General features: G+C 37.6%; 1 protein-coding gene across 1 annotated transcript; it reads right to left on the reverse strand.

The window, feature by feature from the left end:
* Positions 1 to 18: 18 nt before the first annotated feature.
* Positions 19 to 17,509, reverse strand: LOC126830750 (multiple epidermal growth factor-like domains protein 6). The gene is made up of 7 exons (XM_050561144.2): positions 17,404 to 17,509; positions 16,392 to 16,534; positions 15,495 to 15,663; positions 9,897 to 14,570; positions 3,377 to 3,517; positions 2,602 to 2,710; positions 19 to 2,404 (listed from the first exon to the last, which is right to left on the reverse strand). The coding sequence occupies exons 1-7, from the start codon at positions 17,465 to 17,467 to the stop codon at positions 2,227 to 2,229; spliced, it is 5,478 nt and encodes a 1,825-aa protein (XP_050417101.1). The 5' UTR covers positions 17,468 to 17,509; the 3' UTR covers positions 19 to 2,226.
* Between the last annotated feature and the right edge of the window lie 4,682 nt (positions 17,510 to 22,191).

The following is a 22,191-nucleotide window of genomic DNA, read 5'->3' on the forward strand; positions in this document are numbered from 1 at the left end:
CAAAATTAAAATGCATTTACAAAATTAAATTGAATTTACAAAATTAAATTGAATTTACAAAATTAAATTGAATTTACAAAATTAAATTGAATTTACAAAATTAAATTGAATTTACAAAATTAAATTAAATTGAATTTACAAAATTAAATTAAATTGAATTTACAAAATTAAATTGAATTTACAAAATTAAATTGAATTTACAAAATTAAATTGAATTTACAAAATTAAAAATGAATTTCCAAATTAATCTGCGGTGGCCATGCAGGCAAGATACGCCAACAATTTTCAAGAGATGGATAGAGAACAGGGTAAAAAAAACGGGTTTTTTCGTACAATCTTTGGCCATAATCCAATAAGTTATGGTCTGAAATGCGCGAATATCAAAAGGAGCGTAGAGCTTTAGGATATAAACATATATTTTAATTTTCGTCAAAGGGGTACACAACCTTCGTATTACATATTTTTACACTATTTGCATACAAGGAATGGCCATTTTTCGGGTAGTTTCGTTTAGATTTTCACGAAATTCAAACTCAACTTTCATTTTGGTGTATCGGTGATTTATTTATATAAACGGTTTTTCAAAATCAGATAAAAATTGTGACCCTTAGAGACTTCATAAGCTAAAAGTGTGATTTTTTAAAAAAAAAAAGCAATACCGGTATTTAGATAACAAATTAGAAACCAATTAGCAGATAAAATCCAGGAAGTTATGGTCTGATATGCGCGAATTTTACAAATTAAAAAAAAAAGCAATACCGGTATGTAGATAACATTAATTAGAAACCAATTAGCAGATAAAACAATGACTGTGGGGTATTAACAAGATGTAAGGTTAAGGCAAGAAATCAAAATCAGTTTATATATCATGACTTGAAAATTAGTGACATTAACTTTGATCGAGGGGGAATTTGTCTGTATCGTTTCCAGTATTGAGACGTGAAGATACCATAATATATTTAAAGGAAGCAGATCGCTAACTCAATATCATCCACAGTCTTCGACATTGCCTTATTAGTCAATTTAAATCAGAATGCTTTCGAGTGTCATTTGTAATGAAGCGATTCGATTTAACATACTCCACAGGGTAATACTACCGGTGTAGACTGGAATAAACAGACGCCAAAGACTGCCATTCACTTTGGACTATTCGCATATTTCGCCGAACATAACTGATTAGAAATTAGAGTAAAAACAGAAAGTACTGAATGTAAATCAAGATGATTTGAAATGAAATGAAATGGGGTTTAACGCCCTACTGTTCTGTTCCGACTGGGATTATGAAGATGGGCACACGCCATACAGTGTGCTATGAGGGAATTTTTGCCCGGGCAGCGGCAGTATGGCCCACTCTTATATCGAATTTCAACAACTGCCAAGGGATCTTTTACGTGTACGCCGATGTATACACGAGTCCTCGGTTTTTCGGACCATCCGAACGACTGGACAGCTGTCCTTGTCAGTCTCTCCGTCTTGCACCACTGACAAGGGGAAACCACCCCGGTAAATCCCGATGAACCTTCTCGGCCAATGCAGGGATCGAACACGCAACCTCCAGACTAGCAAGCCAGCGTCTTACCCACTTAGCCACCGTGGCTCCCTGAATATAATTCAGTTTATATACATTCATAATACATTATTATATGCGTTACGACCGGTTTGTGTCCATTTCTAGGTGCCAACGAATAGCGATTTGGCTCCTTTAAATGTACGTGTTTCATCGCTTAACAGATCACGTGTTTGTTGCAAAATAAATGACTAAACAATAAAACGTGTTCTTAGTTAGTCATCTTGATTAAAGACTGAACAGTAACAGGTGTTCTTAGTAGTCATCATGATAAATTTTATTCAAATATATATAAATGAAATGTTGAGAGTAAAACATAATGTTTATTAAATTGATATATACATATATATATATATATAAATGAAATGTTGAGAGTAAAACATAATGTTTATATATATATATAAATAAATGAAATGTTGAGAGTAAAACATAATGTTTATTTATTGATATAGCTATCTACATACTAATTTTTTATTATAAAAAACTATCGCTAGAAGCAGAAGATCTGGGTGCCTTAAACATCATAGGTTTTATTGGTAACATCTGTAAAATTAAAACCACTTGTTTCATGAGAAAGCTCAGGAACATCGTGTATCAGAAACCTCTGGAATTTACATCTGTGTATCCGTAATCATTTGTTGCCGTTTATCTTCTGGGTGTTAAGCGTTTAGCGGATTATCAGCAACTGATTCCGATACAATGGCTGTCTCACTAATTAAGACCAAGGAATGGTCATCGTCATTCGCACTGTTATTCCCACCATGAATCTTATCACCAGTTTCTAATGGCATTGAAAATGGCGATTTTATCTTGATGCTCCATTGTCTTTGAGACTTCCTGAAAGATAAAAACAAATACATAAATGGGATAATAACTTTGATTTTATTAGAAATCAGATGCAATAGTAGTAGTTAGGGGTTAAACGTCTGTCTCCACAATAGAGACACGGCAGACAAGAAATATAAGTATAAACTTGCCAAGAACCTAAAATAGTGCGTTATGGTGTATATTTCATAAAGCTGCGATAAATGTACCTTTTCTGATGACATAGTACCACACCGACAATCGTCAACATGATGATGCCAACAATCACACCAATGCCAATATATACATATTCAAATCTAATTGTCTTCTGGTTTATCTCTGAAATAAAAATATATAATCTTATGTGTAGGTTAAAGGAAAACATAAAATCGTCATAGTTCGATATATGAATACATGTACTAGGAGTCACAATGGAAAAAAAAGTTTAATATTTCATAGGCTATGAATAGACCAGTAGTTAATTGGACTTGCTGACAATTTCGGGATACTATGACCAGTTAATGTCTCGTCAATATGAAATTTATAACAGTTAATGACTTTCGATATGAGATTTCTCGTGACAAGATGTACAGGTAATGACTTTCGATAAGAGTTGTATCGTGTCACGATGAAAAGTTAATGACTTTCGATATGATATTTATCGTAACACGATGAACAGTTAATATTATGACTCTCGATATAAGAGGTATCGTGACACGATAATGACTCTCGATATGAGATTTATCGTGATGCAATAGGCAGTTAATGACTCTCGATATGAGATTTATCGTGACACAATGGACAGCTAATGACACTCGATATGAGATTTATCATGATACGATGGACAGTTAATGACTCTCGAAATGAAATGTTGGACTATCGGAATCTAATGAACTCGCGAGGCTGTTGTTGTTATCAGCTAATATAAGGACTTTTGAAATCCTGTGTCAGGCATCCATCGATCCGAATACATAGAAAACACATTTATTTGAAACTGCACACTACCTGTCATGCATTTCGATCCTGTATATCCCACTTGACACCCATATACAAGACATTCTCCAGTAGTCAAATTACACGCCTTATTTTCATCACAAAAACCACATTTATATTTACAATCCTTACCATACCATCCTTCCATACAATCTAAAAAAAAAAAAAGAAAGTGCGGAATTTGTCAAAGCAGTTTGGTGATGTGCGTCATGCGTTGGAAGGGGGGACGGGGGCTGTGAAGCTATGGTGGAGTAAAACTGCGATGGTTAGACGGAACGCCAGGAACATTAATGCCGTTCTATTGCCCTATACCGTAGCCTAAACACGGCTATCCAAAATGAGACCCCTCAGTCATCACAGGAAGCAGAGAAGGGGGGCTACTGAAATAAGCGTTTCTTTTAATTGTTGGCTATATATACTATTCAAAAAAAGTAGGGGATATTTGATTTTGGGGGCATAATACTAAAATATGCAAATGACTACGAAAAAAGTCACTATAGAACCTAACAGAAGAAACATTTCCAGTTACATGTGACGCCCAAACGCACCAATAGCTACCGCATGGAATGCAGGTGATGCTTGGGATCATCATGGGGGTCCAACCCAAGATTTGCACGACTCTGACTTTGAATGTTACAGTCATTGTGGCATTGAATTCCAGGGTGGAAACATCAGTTTAATTGTTTTAGTGACCAGAAAACAAATTTTGATATGCGTCGGCTTACCCAAAATGAAAGGTTACGTGCCCTTGGCATGCTACAGATCGGCACAACACAGGCGGTTGTGGCGCGGACGATGAATGTTTCTCAGTTTGTCATAAGCAGGCTATGGTCCAGATACCGTGATACACAATCTGTACAGGACAGACCACGCTCAAGTCGACCAAGGGCGACAACTCGGAATCGACTGCATAGGGGTCACCTTCGCGCCCGACGTCCTCGCGTGATCCCTTGTTTGAGAGATCATCACATTCAGGCAAGACGTCGTTGGTGTAGGGATCGTCAACACTGGGATAATCGACGCTGGAGCAATGTGATGTTTTCAGATGAGTCAGTGTTCACTGTTGATTTTTTGGACAGACGTAGGAGGGTGTGGCGTCGTCGAAACGAGCGCTTCCAAGACGTTAACGTCATCAGACATGATCGATTTGGGGGTGGTTCTGTTATGGTGTGGGGAGGCATCACTGTTGCTGGAAGAACGGCTTTACATGTTGTTGCAGGGCGTGTTACAGGCCAGTACTACCGGGACAACATCTTGGCAGTCCATGTTGTGCCGTTCGCACGACGTCATGGCCGCCGTTTCATCTTCCAGGATGACAACGCAAGATGTCACAGGGCCAGGATCGTTACAGGTTACCTCCAACAACAGAACATCACCACATTACCTTGGCCAGCACTGAGTCCCGACCTCTCCCCCATCGAGCATGTCTGGGACATGCTTGGACAGAGGTTACGTCAACGTCAACAACGTCCTGCCAATGTCCAAGAACTTGCTGCTGCGTTGCAACAGGAATGGGACAATCTGGACCAAAATGACCTTAGACGTCTCATTAGGAGTATGCCACGTCGGATCAATGCTTGTTTGGCAAACAGAGGAGGATTTACCCGTTACTGACTTGGTTGTGATGCTGTGGTAACTTTGCTGTTTGACCCTGGGTATCATTTTACCCTTATAATGGTCAGTCTGTGCCTTACTTAGTCTAACGATCATTTGGAATAAATCGATGAATGTGAACTTCATTTCATTTTGTCATTTGTTTCTTCGTCAGTTTCATTAGGTGACTTTAATAACACTTAACAAGAGCATCGCTAACGCTGGAATATACGTCCACGTTCCAGCTTTGATTGAGAATGAAAAGGAGGCTAGGCGTTGGGTTTGTTTTGCCAAATTTACAGACAAAATATTAACAAAAAAGTGGGTATGACACTGCCCCAGGAGGTTGGGGCATGCACCAAAATAAATAGTTGCTGTCGTTACGGTATAAGGAATAAATATGCAAAATTCCAAGATGATCCATTCAGAATTGCAGCCTGTAGATGATAAATACAAAAATCGGGTGTGGCTCTGCCCCTGGGGGTTGAAAATGGAACAATATAAATAGGCACCACCCTGTTATTGAAATGACAACATCAATAGTTGCCATCCTTAGGGTATAAGGAATAAGTATACCAAGTTCCAAGATAATCCTTTCAGTAAGGGCATTCACCAAAATCAATAGTTGACACCCTTAGGCTATAAGGAATACATATGCCAAGTACCCAGTTAATCCATTCAGAATTGCGGCCTGTAAACGATAAACACAAAAATTGGGTGTGGCTCTGGCCCTGGGGGTCACCGGACATGCAGTTGTCATTCTTAGGGTATAAGGAATAGGTATGCAAAGTTTCAAAAGGATCTGTTAAGAATTGTGGCCTGTAGGCGAAACACAAGACACACAAACATTGGGCGGGGCTCTGTCCCAGGGGGTCGGGCATCCACCAAAAATAATAGAGGTCAGCCTTAGGGTATAAGGAATAAGTATAAAAAAGTTTTCAAGACGACTGATTAAGCATTGCAAGCTGTACTGACACACATAAAGAAAATGGGCGTGCCTCTGCCCCTGGGGGTTGGACATTCACCAAAAACTATAGGGATGTGGTTCTTGTCGGACATTTTACCGAAAATAAAGGGGCATAACTCTTATCGTTATTTAAGCAGAAGAATTCATACCACAATTAACTAGAAATGGGCGTGGCTCTGCCCCTGGGGGTCGGGCATGCACCAAAAACAATAGGGATCTTCCTTGGGGTATAAGGAATAAGTATACCAAGTTTGAAGAAAATCCAGTAAGAATTGCGCCCTGTAGGCGACACAAAGACACACGAAAAGAAAATGGGCGTGGCTCTGCCCCTGGGGGTTGGGCATGCACCCCAAACGATAGGGATGTTCCTTAGGGTACAAAGAATGTGTATGCAAAGTTTCAAGATTATTAGTTAAGAAATGTGGCCTGTAGACGACAAACAAACAAATACTAGAAATGGGCGTGGCTCTGCCCCGGGGGGTCGGGCATGCACCAAAAACAATAGGGATCTTCCTTGGGGTATAAGGAATAAGTATACCAAGTTTGAAGAAAATCCATGAAGAATTGCGCCCTGTAGGCGAACCACAGACACACACACACACACACACACACACACACACATACATACATACACACACACACACACACAGACAGGGGCGACGGCATAATACGTTCACATTATGAATGTGGACGTATAAAAATCAAATATCCCCTACTTTTTTTGAATAGTATATATTAAATGGGGACAGGGGGATACCAGAGAAGAGTATAATCCTACACGTAGGGCCCCAAACTCACTGTAAAATTAATTAGCCAGTCTTTTCTCAATAATCTGCAAATAGCAACATTACACAGCAACCGATGGTTACTACATGATTATTGGATGATCTGATAGAGCAAACAATTGCATGGAAAATACTCTAAACAGGGGCTACAGAAATCGTAAATGAATCTATACAGTCTTAAGACCAACTAGAAATCAGCCAGATTTCTTCAAGTTTGGGAATGTGACCTCAAAGGTTTGTTGAAGAGAATCCTGTCATCATCCTCTCAAAGACAATAAATTGTAGCCCAATTATTATCTATTCAGATGGTGTATTGTATAAGTGTCATATTACACTGCTCTATATTTAGAATGTAAAACTAAAGCTAGATGGGTTTGGAATCAGATTCTATGAAATTTGAATAAGAGAATAAGAAAAACTAATCAAATTAAACACAGAAATAAACAAATTTAATAACAATTTAATAAAATAAAAAAAAAATGATTCAAATATTACATAATGTAATAATAAGCTTATTAATTTGATGTTATATCTACAGCAGCTTGTCTAAGCCAGGGTATAAAATATCTTACATTATTTTACTCATATACTTTGATATTGACCAATTTGATGTTAACCAATTAAATGATTTTTGAACTTTTTCTTGTGGAGATAAATATTCATAAGTAAAACAAGGGTTGTTGAGCACATTACGATTGTATAACTCTTGCCAATTATATATTGATTTCTATAGAAAGGGGTCAATATCGAAATATTAATGGCCTATTGATCCATCGTACAATACTATTTACGAACTTATCAATTATCAGTAAAAGAAAATTTGATCCAAAATTATCTATTTTGGTGCAAAAATATGAACATTTACTGATTATTTACATACAGGGAAAAGGTCACCCCAAAACAATCTACATGTATTTGTTATTTAAAGGAGCTAAATCGCTAATATTTAGGACCTAGAAATTGACACAAATGGTTCGCAACACAAATAATAATGTAATATGAATGTACATAAACTGATTTAGTATTTATTGCGCATGTTCTCCAGATAGGAATATGATGTAACCGTTTGAGTTACTTGTGGAATATATCTAGCCCCGTCCTTCGAGTCCCTTGTTATAAATGGCACTTAAAGGCATTCGTGAACCAATGGTAAAATGTTTATTTTGTCTTACAATTTTATAGAAGCCTATAACTACCATTCATAATTTCTACTTTTCGCCCCTTCAAAACACGAAAGTCGAAAAGTGTTGATATATCTTTAAGAGCGAGTAGCTTTATATAGACATCATGCAATTACTCCGGATTCAATAATCCACAGAGGACGAGATGAAAGAGATCGTCTACTTATGAAGACGGAAGATACACATAAGTAGATCCGTCATTTCTAAATTAGTAAATCATTATTATACAGATTCACCCTATTTACCGTTTCTTAACTTATTATTTAAAAAAAAAAACGGTTTTGAATATAATCTGGAAAATTGAATACAATATACGCCCCCCCCCCACCTCCCGTAACACACCCCTTGCATTCAATCATTATTAGAGTCACCAATTTCGACAGGGCGATTTGCCCAATACTACCCAATACCGCCCAATACTCATTAGATACTACCAAATACCACCACATCACATACTCAGGGATGGATTTAGGGGTCATCCGCCGCAGGCGGCACGTTCCGAAGATCCTTAGCCACAGGGGTTCGAGGGTCCTCTGAAAGAAAATTTTGAAAATTACATCGCCGAGTACTTCCCAGTCGATTTAAGATACATACTGGAACCAATGATTTCGTTCCCCACATCTAGCGAAAAACAAATGAAATTGGGTTAAACATTCTGATCTTCTGCAACAACTGGATTAATGAAGACGGACAATGTGCTATGACGGGCCACTTTGCCCGAACAGCAAAATTTCCGCTTACCCATCTTCGAGATCCCGATGTTGGGCTTGAAAGTTCCTCGGAATTTCCCGGTGAGGTTTTCAGTTATCAATGGTATACGACGGAGGGCCTGGCAAGCGTCTAGTCGTTTGGATTTGACGTAAATTGGCGGTAGCACCGCTGCACGGGTAACATTTCCAATATCGCACTTCATTAACAATGTCGGTGGAGAAAAGTAGGACATTAACCCCCATGTTATGGACACAAAATCGGTTTGGTCACATTCGGTGCATTTAGAGGATATATCAGTACACGATTCGTTGCACAGCCTCCCCTTCCACCCAAAATCGCATCTGGGAAGCTTGTTCAAACCATACATTTAATTGTCACAGCTTTCCTGAACTTATTACTGATACGGATTTATAAGCATTTTTTGCGGCAAAATACTAGTTTCAATAATGATAGAGGATTCCATACTAGCCCGCGGTTCTGCAATGGTTAATCACCCACTCCACGTAAACAAAATTGACGAAGCAAAAAGTTAATGCTGAACTAAAGTATTTGAAGAAATTGGTTTGAAAGAAATTACTTAAAACAAATGTTTAAACTTTAATAATCATTATTGAAAATATTAGCTGTAGGGGACGATAAAATCTTAATCCGGATCTGATAGTGGAACCCACTGAAAACAAATGAAAATGAAATGGGGTTTAACGTCCTATCCCGATGATCGTTTTCGGTCAACAACGGGGTCGCAAGTGATGTGCGATTCGCACTAGAAAGAATGCTACCGCATAGATAATAAATAGTAAGTGCACCATACATTTAAAAAACCCATAAAACAAACCCTCAACTTTTCTTGGAGTTTGGGGCACTTTTATTATACTGCCCCCCCCCCCACTCTGGACTTGTGGGCCCTGTCTCAGGGGTTTCATATCAAATGTTAGCCCCGACTTCTGTGTTTTCTTTCAGTTTTATTGTTAGATTTTCAAAAAGAAATTCGGGTCTAATCCGCTACTGCACATACTGCCTCATTATTGTGAAAAAACTAGCACAATTAGCAAAAAAAACGAATTAATTCGCGGAATTAGCCAAATTTTACGATAAACTGGAAAATTCTATTTAAATTAACAATGCTCGGTGTAAAAGAATAGTCTAATATTACCAAATATCTACAAATTTTAACCCAAAGTCGTTGAAAATCAGCATCTCACATTTTCTTGTAATAAGCTATAATTATACAGGCGAGTGGACCGACAGTCACAATATAATATGACCACTAAAATACGGTGTGAAACAGAACTAACCTTCTGAACAATTAGCTCCTCGCTTACCATCTACACACCCGTCCGTACAAGTACCATCTGTGTAATTACATACAGGGTTGACTTGGGTAGGTCTACAACTCATACTACAATTTAGGTCACAAGTGGATCCAAAATGTCCGTTCTCACAAGCTTTACAATTTCCATCCATGTCGCATATCCTTTCAAGGCATCTGACGGGACAAAGTTTATCACACCTCGGTCCAAACTTCCCGGATTCGCAAGTAATACAATCACCTTTTACATCGCACGTACCACCAAAGCAGTCGACAGGACACCGTTCTGCACATGTAGGTCCAAACCAGTTTGCGGCACAAGACAAGCATTCGATTTCAGTTTGGTCACATTCGGTGCACTCAGGGGATATATCAGAACACGATTCGTTGCACAGCCTCCCCTTCCACCCAACATCGCATCCTAAACAACTACCATCGACTATGTTACATTCATTTAAACATCTAACGCTGCAATTTGAGCTACAGTTATCTCCATAATATCCGTCTTCACATTTAAAACATGTGCCCTTTTCCCAATTGCAACCCCCAACACAAGTTGAATGGCACGTTTCATTACAGGTGTCACCATAGTAACCAGTCAAACAACTAGTGCAGTTGCCAGTATCCCTGTCACAGGCCCCACACTGTGCATAGCTACAGACTTCGTCGCACATTTCGCCTAGGTAACCATCAATGCAGTTGGTACATGTCCCAGCTCTGTCGCATCCTCCTTTGCAAAGTGAACTGCACTTGTGCTGACACTGATTGCCATAGTAACCACTGACACAGTTGGTACATACACCGTCCATGCCACATCCCTCATCGCAAGTGGAGCTGCAACTTTCATCACACAAATAACCAAATCTTCCATGAACACAACCATTTAAGCAACCAGTGCTATTGCACGTTGATTGGTTACTAACTTGTTTACATCCCCTACTGCAAGATGAATTACAGAAACGACCAAACATATTTTCTTTACACTTGGTACACTCTCCGGTTACTAATCCGCATCCATTTTGGCAATTTTCAGGACAAGTGTTCTGACATACCGTACCATGCCAGCCTTCCTGACAAATATGGCATGTGGTTTCATTGCAGTTTACACAGTGGTTAGGGCAAAGAGACGAACAGCTGTCACCAAACCAACCATCTTTACAGACAGAGCAAGCCATGTCGTTACATTTAATACAGTTACGTGGACATCGTGTTTGACAGTATGGACCCTTATATTCATCTATACAACCGCCTTTACACTGTGGTGGGCCTGATGGTACTAGCTCCACACATCGTCTATCTATACACCTTTCACTACATCTTCTATCACACTGATCACCGTAATAAGTATTATATTTACATGAACATGACCCATCTACGCTAGAACAGCTATCATTTACACAGCCATTACTACAACTATGCTCACAATATTTGCCAAATCTCCAAGAACGACATGCATTGCAATAACCGTCTAACCTGCCACAACTACCGACGCAGAGTTCGTTACAGCGTTTATTACACGAATTGCCATAAAAACCAGTATTACATTCGTTAACACAGAAGCCATCTGATATTCTACACCCACCAGGTGTGCAACTAGAACATGTTTGATTACAAGCATTGCCATAGTAACCATCTTTGCACCCACTGCTGCAAAATCCATTTGTGATTTCACAAATTCCTTGATTACAATTATTGGAACATGTGAGATTACATGGGTTGCCATAGAAACCATCCTTACAACCATCGGTACAAACTCCACTTGACTGATGGCATTCCTCAGTTTTACAATTTGAGCAAGTGGTGTTACAATCATTGCCATAGTAACCTTCTTTGCATCCACTGCTGCAAAATCCATTTGTGATTTCACAAATTCCTTGATTACAATTATTGGAGCATGTGAGATTACATGTGTTGCCATAGAAACCATCCTTACAACCATCGGTACAAACTCCACTTGATTGATGGCATCTACCAGTTTTACAATTAGAGCAAATGTTGTAACAATCATTGCCATAGAAACCTTCTTTGCATCCACTGCTGCAAAATCCATTTGTGATTTCACAGATTCCTTGATTACAATTATTGGAACATGTGAGATTACATGTGTTGCCATAGAAACCATCCTTACAACCATCGGTACAAACTCCCCTTTTTGGATGGCATCCACCAGTTTTACAATTAGAGCAAATGTTGTTACAATCATTGCCATAGTAACCTTCTTTGCATCCACTGCTGCAAAATCCATTTGTGATTTCACAAATTCCTTGATTACAATTATTGGAACATGTGAAATTACACGGGTTGCCATAGAAACCATCCTTACACCCATCGGTACAAACTCCACTTGACTGATGGCATTCCTTAGTTTTACAATTTGAGCAAATGGTGTTACAATCATTGCCATAGTAACCATCTTTGCATCCACTGCTGCAAAATCCATTTGTGATTTCACAAATTCCTCGATTACAGTTATTGGAACATGTGAAATTACATGTGTTGCCATAGAAACCATCCTTACAACCATCGGCACAAATTCCGCTTGATTGATGGCATCCACCAGTTTTACAATTAGAGCAAATGCTGTTACAATCGTTGCCATAGTAACCTTCTTTGCATCCACTGCTGCAAAATCCATTTGTGATTTCACAAATTCCTTGATTACAATTATTGGAACATGTGAGATTACATGGGTTGCCATAGAAACCATCCTTACAACCATCGGCACAAATTCCGCTTGATTGATGGCATCCACCAGTTTTACAATTAGAGCAAATGCTGTTACAATCGTTGCCATAGTAACCTTCTTTGCATCCACTGCTGCAAAATCCATTTGTGATTTCACAAATTCCTTGATTACAATTATTGGAACATGTGAGATTACATGGGTTGCCATAGAAACCATCCTTACAACCATCGGTACAAACTCCACTTGACTGATGGCATTCCTCAGTTTTACAATTTGAGCAAGTGGTGTTACAATCATTGCCATAGTAACCTTCTTTGCATCCACTGCTGCAAAATCCATTTGTGATTTCACAAATTCCTTGATTACAATTATTGGAACATGTGAGATTACATGGGTTGCCATAGAAACCATCCTTACAACCATCGGTACAAACTCCACTTGACTGATGGCATTCCTCAGTTTTACAATTTGAGCAAGTGGTGTTACAATCATTGCCATAGTAACCTACTTTGCATCCACTGCTGCAAAATCCATTTGTGATTTCACAAATTCCTTGATTACAATTATTGGAACATGTGAGATTACATGGGTTGCCATAGAAACCATCCTTACAACCATCGGTACAAACTCCACTTGACTGATGGCATTCCTCAGTTTTACAATTTGAGCAAATGGTGTTACAATCATTGCCATAGTAACCATCTTTGCATCCACTGCTGCAAAATCCATTTGTGATTTCACAAATTCCTCGATTACAGTTATTGGAACATGTGAGATTACATGTGTTGCCATAGAAACCATCCTTACAACCATCGGTACAAACTCCGCTTGTTTGCTGGCATCCCTCGGTTTTACAATTAGAGCAGACGTTGTTACAATTATTGCCATAGTAACCGACTTTGCATCCACTGCTGCAAAATCCATTTGTGATTTCACAAATTCCATGATTACAATTATTGGAGCATGTAAGATTACATGTGTTACCATAGAAACCATCCTTACAACCATCGGTACAAACTCCACTTGATTGATGACATCCACCAGTTTTACAATTAGAGCAGACGTTGATACAATTATTGCCATAGTAACCGTCTTTACATCCACTGTTGCAAAATCCATTTGTGATTTCACAAATTCCTTGATTACAATTACTGGGACATGCGAGATTACATTTGTTACCATAGAAACCATCCTTACAACCATCGGTACAAACTCCGCTTGTTTGATGGCATCCCTCAGTGTTACAATTAGGGCAGGCGTTGTTACAATTATTGCCATAGTAGCCGTTTTTGCATCCACTGTTGCAAAATCCATTTGTGATTTCACAAATTCCATGATTACAATTATTGGAGCATGTAAGATTACATGTGTTACCATAGAAACCATCCTTACAACCATCGGTACAAACTCCACTTGATTGATGACATCCACCAGTTTTACAATTAGAGCAGACGTTGATACAATTATTGCCATAGTAACCGTCTTTACATCCACTGTTGCAAAATCCATTTGTGATTTCACAAATTCCTTGATTACAATTACTGGGACATGCGAGATTACATTTGTTGCCATAGAAACCATCCTTACAACCATCGGTACAAACTCCGCTTGTTTGATGGCATCCCTCAGTGTTACAATTAGGGCAGGCGTTGTTACAATTATTGCCATAGTAGCCGTTTTTGCATCCACTGTTGCAAAATCCATTTGTGATTTCACAAATTCGTTGATTACAATTACTGGAACATGCTAGATTACACATGTTGCCATAGAAACCATTCGTACAGCCATCGGTGCAAACCCCAGTTATTAAAGCACACGTGTCTTGTCTACAATGAAGGCCACATTGGATGTTACAATGAGTTCCATAGAAACCGGTCTTACACCCTTCTGTACAATAGCCACCACAAGGATGACATTTGCCGTCCTTACACTGATCTGAACATTGCTTCGTATCAGCTCCGTCTGGGCATATACCTACAGATGAAAAGGAAATATTAATATATCATTATTTACGAATATACAGAAATTAAATAAGTTCGATGGATAATTGATTCGTCTGAGAAAACATTACTGAAATAACTATTTTCAGCAGAATGAGTGTATGGGGTTTAACGTCCCAGTTTTTAGCAACAGCAGAACAGTACCAGGATGTTAAACCCCAATTTCATTTCATTTCATTTTTGTATCCATGTGCATTTACATCATTGTAAGTGTAAGTTAACAAAGCATGTGATCTGACAAATCCGACACTGTATTTTTAACTGTTAATATACATGTACTGCCAAGTCTTCTTTTCATTTCGTGAATGGGCGTGAATAAGGCGCTGGCTCGCTAGCCAGCAGGTCGCGGTTCGCTTCCGGTGTTGGCCGAGAAAGTTAATCGGAATTTTCCGGAGCGGGTTCCCGGCTAAATCTATTTCTTAAGGCCAGCTCTATTTTTGTCAAGGTCGCTGGGATGTAAATAAGGTTAGGGCACGTGATTGTTGGCGAGATTGTAGGTTAGGGTTATAGTAAGCATTGGGGCTAGGTCCAGGGTTACCAAAAATTGGCCTTATCATTTAGCACTAACCCCTTGTCAGTGGTGCAGGACGAAGGACCTGACAAGGACAGTTGTCTTATCGTTCGTATGGGACGAAAACCGAGGTCCCGTGTACACATTGGCGTGCACGTAAAAGATCAGTTAGCAGTTGGAATCCGATATAAGAATACTCTGTAGCGCCGCTGTTCGGGCAAATTTTCCCGGCGTATGCCGGTCATCATTAACCCAGACGGAGCAAAACAGTAGGTCGTTAAACCCCCATATATTGATTAGATGCGGCAGACAAACAAGAACAGTGTCCAGTTGACTACACTCTGAATTATTTGATAAAAATAAGTTTAAAATATCGAGAATATTTACCTGTAAAGGTTGCATAAAATCCAGTTTTCGTAACCGAATAATCACTTGTAAATTGAACAGTCAGAGTATTCGATGAACTGTAAAATGTATCAGGAATTTGAATTCCATTATATTTACGCAATACTGTGCGGTCTTTTTTGATGAACACATTGTCGTGGACATATTCAGTCTTTAAAAATAAAATATACCAGTATTACATAAAGCATAGGTAATTGAGTAATCTAGTTTAAACGGGTATTGACAATTAAATTTGAAGAATATCGCTGGTCAGTATAACCTATTTGACGTAATTCGATCACATATGTATGTGAAATCTAAGACAAAGTCTTCGAATTAACGAGACGGGCACTTGTTAAAAGTTCAGATTATTAATAATCGGATGATATCAATTAATTACATTAATTAAGTTTCTTTGACAAAGTGTAAAACAACCTGTGGAAAAGCTAATGAGATGGGCTGAAACTCACGGACGTAGCTTCTCTTGCAATTGTCCCCTTCGTCGAATTAGGCATGGGATGTGAGAACACTATACGAAACTGTGAATACCATTGGGATCTCCCGCGAGAAATGGTGGGGGGGGGGGGGGGCTAGTCGATGGAAATCTACTGTGAAGCCACTTGCTCTACGAACGAAATAGACTAACAACGAAAACGATAGCACCAGATTTGCGATGCTTAAAACAGAGTAAAACATGATAAAAAGAAATCGTTTGCAGTGTGGATTTCTTAAATAAGTGGCATCAGTTGCTCTATTAAAAGTGTAAAAGTAAGCTGATAGGGTCACTACCCGACAAGCAAATCGGTTAGCAGGGTTTAAAACAGTATGGATGAGAAAATTCAGATTTCAATAAAAAAAAATATTTCAACAAAAAAATCATAGAATATTAAAAAGACTTACATTAAAGTCTGAAAATGTTAATTTTATAGTCATTCCCTCGGGAACAGTTATGGTGTAAATACATAGTTGACTATTTGGATATCTTTTAGGATAGTTTGGGGATGTAAAAACTCCCGACATTCCAACCAAATCCTGATTGCATCCTGATAGAACAAAAGAAAAAGCAAAGAAAATTATATATTATTTATTATTATTGGGTATAAGGTGGTTTTACCATGGTATCCTTTATCTCACCGCATTAGTAAACATGACTAAACGTCTAACCATAGAAATATATATATATATATCAGTATCTATTTCTATAGCTTACCTAAATATTACCCCTAATATTCAAAATTGAAAGCTCGAATTTGGATTAAATGTTGGTCCATTTCAATCAATGCTCCTGTTGTTATCTTACCCGATTTAAGACACAATAAACATTTTAAAATTCGTACACGACTCGTGTACTCCTTGCTTTGGAGCGCCATTTGTAATTTTCAAACAAAAATAAATATCCCACAAGACAAACGGGCTGATTCACAAACGACAAAATCATTTTTAAAAAAACGTGAAGAATGGACTAACAGGCGCAAACTAATATCGTTCAATTCGAACTGTTCCACGTATTTCAACGAACATAATTGATTAGAAATTACAAAGTAAAAAAAAAATATAATTCACTTTATATACACTCGTATTACATGATGTGTTCTAGACCCATTGTCGTTTATTTTCAGACTCCAAAGAACAGAGCGATACATCTTTTAATGTCGTTATACTGTAATAATGAACACATAAACAGTCATCATGTCTCCGTATTTATACATGTTCATGTGTCAGCTATTTTTTTGAAATGGCGACGTATGGAGAGTTAACAAGTTAACGAGGGTAGCGTCTGTGGAGCTGCCAATAAATTATGTCTTTAGGTTAGCTAAAGCGATAGCACCATCGCCCTGGCAAAATTACCATTCCCATATCATATTTTCATTACAACGTATGTCACCGGGGATTCATATAATCATAAACTCACCTGTCTCTCCTAGGTTAAAAAACGACGATAGCACAAAAAGAAATGACAAAGTCTTCACAGACATCTTGTCAGTGATGGACTGTATGTTTGATTACGTATAATAAAATCATCTCTCAGATATAAATATCAAGTACTTTACTAAGAAGTAAGTCATTTCATTTCATTTCCGTTTCTGTTTTAAGAAATAGGGAAACAATTGCACTTGAAATGATGTTAGCCCACACAGTATACAACTGTAAGAGTCATTGAACTAGGAATATGAAATGGAATGGGGGGGGGGGGTGTTAACGTCCTACTGTTCTGCTCCGACTGGGCTAATGAAGACAGGAAATTTGGCCCGGAAAGCGTCACTACGGCCTTCTCTTATTTCAAATTCCATCTGTCAAGGGTTCTTCTAGTTCTACGTGCACATGGGACCTCGGTTTGTCGTCGCACGGTCCTGTCCCACTGACAATCCAGGCGACTTTATCGTCCAGCAAAGGGGTCGAACACGGGACCTCCAGGTTAGCGATCCAACGTCTGGCTGACTGGGCCATCGCGGCTCCCCTGGGAATATGAATCGGGTTTAGTCAGATAGATACTGTGGGATAAATGCACAACAAAAAAATATGCAGATATGTATTTTCAGAAACAATGTAAAACTGCCCCCACATACACACAAAAGAATAGACAATGGATTTGAAAAGAAGGTCCTAAGATAGTCCTGGCCTTATTTTATTTCAACATTGAATAAATTTCGGAATAAATGATGTTAGACCCTACCAGAATCAAAAATTGGGATTATTAATAAGCTATATGCTATGCAGATTAATGGATACTGAACATTATATTAATCGAATACGAGAAGTCAGTAAATACAAAGCTTGTCAGGTAGTTGAAAGTTAGTATGATCTGAATATTATACGTATTTATGACTACAGTCCTGCCAACCCCCACCCACCCCACCCCATTTCCAATTCTGTGATAATATCGTATCTCGATTTAATTACATTTTTTTTTATATATTAACGGTGTCAGTCAGTCAAACACGAGTGATTACACATCTTGGGAAAACGTTAAATAGGTGAATAAAACGTATAGTTATCGCCTGATAAAATCTAGACAACTTTAATTTCAAATAAAAGCAACAAATAAAGAGACTATTGGCTCGGAATTGTTCTTTGGGTATTTTGGTGATTAATCCTATTGTTAAAGTAATGATAGTCCGTTAGTGTCAACAAACAAACAACCCAGTATTATCTTATTTAACACACGGTCATTTTCTAAATAAAGAAACACAATTAATTAATTTACTCACCCTTGGGGCCTCCAGTCAAGTGTCAACATTTCTTAAAGGGAATTTTATTTTCTTTGCAAGTCCACTGCTATAACCGTTTTTAGTTTTGAAAAAAAGAAAAAAAAGTTTGATTATGTTATTCATAGGACAAAAACAATAATTGGACTTTCAATAAATGTTCTCTCAAGTGTGCAGGAAGCTAGGTGCTGGGGGACTTCCCCGGGGGGAAGTTATCCTGCATTGGAACGCAATATCTGTAATAATTTTCATCCGAGAAATCATAAAAATGTGTTTTCTTGAAATATTCACTAACATTTATCATAGCAATCTCATCCAGCTCACCTCAAACTCTATCAAAAATCACAAACAGATCAAAAACTTTAGAACAAAACAGAAAATAAACAACAATCTTATACAAATTAGAAGGCGGGCGAAAATGTAGCGTCAGTAAACAACTTCGTTTTGGTTAATTAATGCCAGATCCGTAAGGAATAAAACCACAATTTTATCTGATTATATTGTTGAAAATTCAACTGATGTTTGTGGAATAATTGAAACGTGGCTGAATAATGACTATTCAGATTCATCGGCAATCGCAGCTTTAGTACCCGATGGATATTCTGTGCAACATTGCCCTAGAGGTTCACATGGAGGAGGTGTAGCACTCATATTTACGTCAATAATTAAGTGTAAGAAAATCCGCCGTGAACATTTTGATTCTTTTGAGGAAATTAGAATTATTACAATTTATCGCCAGCCCGATAGCAATTATGTGTCAAAATTTGGGTTATTTCTGGACACTTGAATATGACTAAATGTTGCACTATTATTTGGGGGGATTCTAATTGTCATGTTGATAATGACTCTACCGCAGCTGATTTTTGTGAATTTGTTAAATAACAGATCTCTCACATATGTTGGTAGAAATATTCTCGATCTGGGGATAACATATTTTTGTGATATTAAACTGGATATAAATATCTGATCATTTTCCGGCAAGTTTTAAAATACAGAAACTACAACCGACAAGAAAGACTCTAACATATCGAAGGTTTAAATCACTTGACATTAATAAATTTAAAGCGGAAATAGTCTATTCAGATTTCAATGACTTTCAATTTCAACGTATTCATGGCAATACAATGGGAAGCAGTATCACTCTATGCTTTCTGGAATTTTGAACTCATTTGTGCCTCTTAAAACGAAAAAATGTAATATACGTCCCAACACGCAGTGGTGTAATCATACTATTTTAGGAGGGACTGTAATAGGGCTGAGCATCTATGTCGGAAAACAAATCTACATGTCCATAAACAGATTTATAAATCTTTAAAAAACCAATGTGAATAAATTAATTGAAGACGCTAAAATTAACTCTGATAAAATAGAAAATGGTGAAAACAGACAAAAAGACCTGTTTAAAGTTGTGAATTTCCTTTTGGGTCATATGCTGAGCGGACTATTCTCTCGAACAATGATAATGACACTGAACTCACGAACGGATTCTCGGATTACTTTCAAATAAAGATACAGAAAATACGAACTGAACTTGACGTTTTAAATAAATCTATTGACAAGTTAGAAAATTCTGTGTATTTAGAAAATTTAACTTGGTCAGTGAATCTTTTGTTTTAACCCTAATTAAACCGTCTGCTCCTAAATCTTGTTCATTAGATCATGTTCCGACTCCTGTTATTCAAGTTTTTACCAATATTATTAATTATTGTATACTATTCCCAGTATTTTCAAACAAGCTTATATTAATTACCCCTTTAATTAAGAAGTCTACACTGGAACCTAATGTTTTTAAGAATTACAGACCTGTCTCTAACTTAAGTTTTATTTCTAAATTATTGGAGAAATGTATTGCTTCTCAGATAAAGTCTCATCTAGATGATAACTGTTTGTATTAATTATTTCAAAGTGCTTATATAAAATTTCACAGTACCGAAACAGCTTTACCCGGGTTTCAAATAATATTTTACTGGAAAATGTACATTTTTAATTCTATTAGATCTATCTGCCGCTTTCCAAACAGTGGATCCTTCTATTCTTTTACGCAGACTGCAATTTTAAATTCGGTATTTGTGGCTCTTCAACCGAGGTCCCGTGTATATATTGGAATGCACGTAAAAGATCCCCTGGCAGTTGGAATTCGATATAAGAGTAGGCGATAGTGCCGCTGCCCGGGCAAAATTTCTCTCATAGCACACTATATGGCGTATGCCCGTCTTCATTAGCCCAGTATAGGAGCAGAACAGTAGGACGTTAAACCCCATTTCATTTCATTTTGTGGCTCTTCATTAAATCTTTTAGAAAGCTATCTTGTGGATAGAAAACAGTATTGGCGCAATTTGTGATAGTTTTATGCTTATGGGAGCTCAAGAAAATAATATTTGTAATCTATATATGTAAAATACGTAAACGTTTAACTGTAGAGGCCGCAAAGTCACTTGTTAATTATCTGGTCACTCCTAGATTAGATAACTTTAATTCACTTTTAGTTGGTTTACCTTTAAAGCTTATAGATAAATTGCAAATAATACAGAACATTGCAGCTAGGCTTGTTACTTTAACTAAGAATGTGACCAGTGCAACCGATTTTATAAAATGGAGACATAACAGAGGGGTTTTTTTGTTTGAGTAGGCATTAAACTACATTTCCTTTCTCTATTTTCTTCTTTTCAGCACACCAGACGGTTGAACAAGATTTCTATCAACTACTGGTCGTGCGTTAAATGGAGTCGTCTCCCTTGACTTAACAAGTTGCTAATAACAATGCATTAGGCGACAACAATCACGGAATAGCCGTCATGAATGTTCACCAATTACAGCGTTGAATGAATGATTGATTACATTTTCAACACCCCCTGGTTGGCATTTTGGTCACCACACAACACAGAATATCATCAGTGCCATGACCATTTAGAATTCTCAATGGACATCCTAAATTACATTTTTGAAACATGTAACTGGCGTCTGGTTTGTCGACTAATAGGCAGACGACCACAAGAAGGAAACAAATGCAAAGAAGCGAAATAAGTTGACTCCAACCAAAAATTAAAACACGTAACAATGGCACTTATTAATGTTGTGCGTTAATATACAAATCGTTTTGGTTTAATTTAAGCTTTAGTTACAGAAAAATATGCGAGTATAATGTCACTAATTAATGTTGTGCGTTAATATAGAATTGTTTTGGTTCATTTTTAAGAATTCGGGTCTTTAGTATAATACATCTGCCCGGTGTAGATCGTCTTATTTACATCTTTGCCCACAGAAGGACCAGAGACCCAAATTTCTTCTTAATACATTTCATCTTACCTAATGAATAAGAAACAAGTGTCTTAAAAAAGCAAAGAAAAACTTAGGTTCTTACTATTACTCTCTATCAATTTAAAAACAAATCATCAAAGATTTAGGATTAAGATGGTAAGTGCGATACCCTAGTTTTATATTCATGTATGTAGGTTAAGATGGGATTTACATCTCAAATTATGCCAGTAAGCATA

This window comes from Patella vulgata, chromosome 8 (genome assembly GCF_932274485.2).
Source record: "Patella vulgata chromosome 8, xgPatVulg1.2, whole genome shotgun sequence".
Lineage (NCBI taxonomy): Eukaryota > Metazoa > Mollusca > Gastropoda > Patellidae > Patella > Patella vulgata.

Bases quoted from the DNA above. Each gene is read 5' to 3' on its own strand.
- LOC126830750 (XM_050561144.2), bottom strand. From the start codon at position 17,467: ATGTCTGTGAAGACTTTGTCATTTCTTTTTGTGCTATCGTCGTTTTTT. The intron at 15,664-16,391 runs GTAAGTCTTTTT...TTATTTTTAAAG, and splicing joins TAACATTTTCAGACTTTAAT to ACTGAATATGTCCACGACAA. The intron at 2,405-2,601 runs GTACATTTATCG...TTTATCTTTCAG, and splicing joins GTACTATGTCATCAGAAAAG to GAAGTCTCAAAGACAATGGA.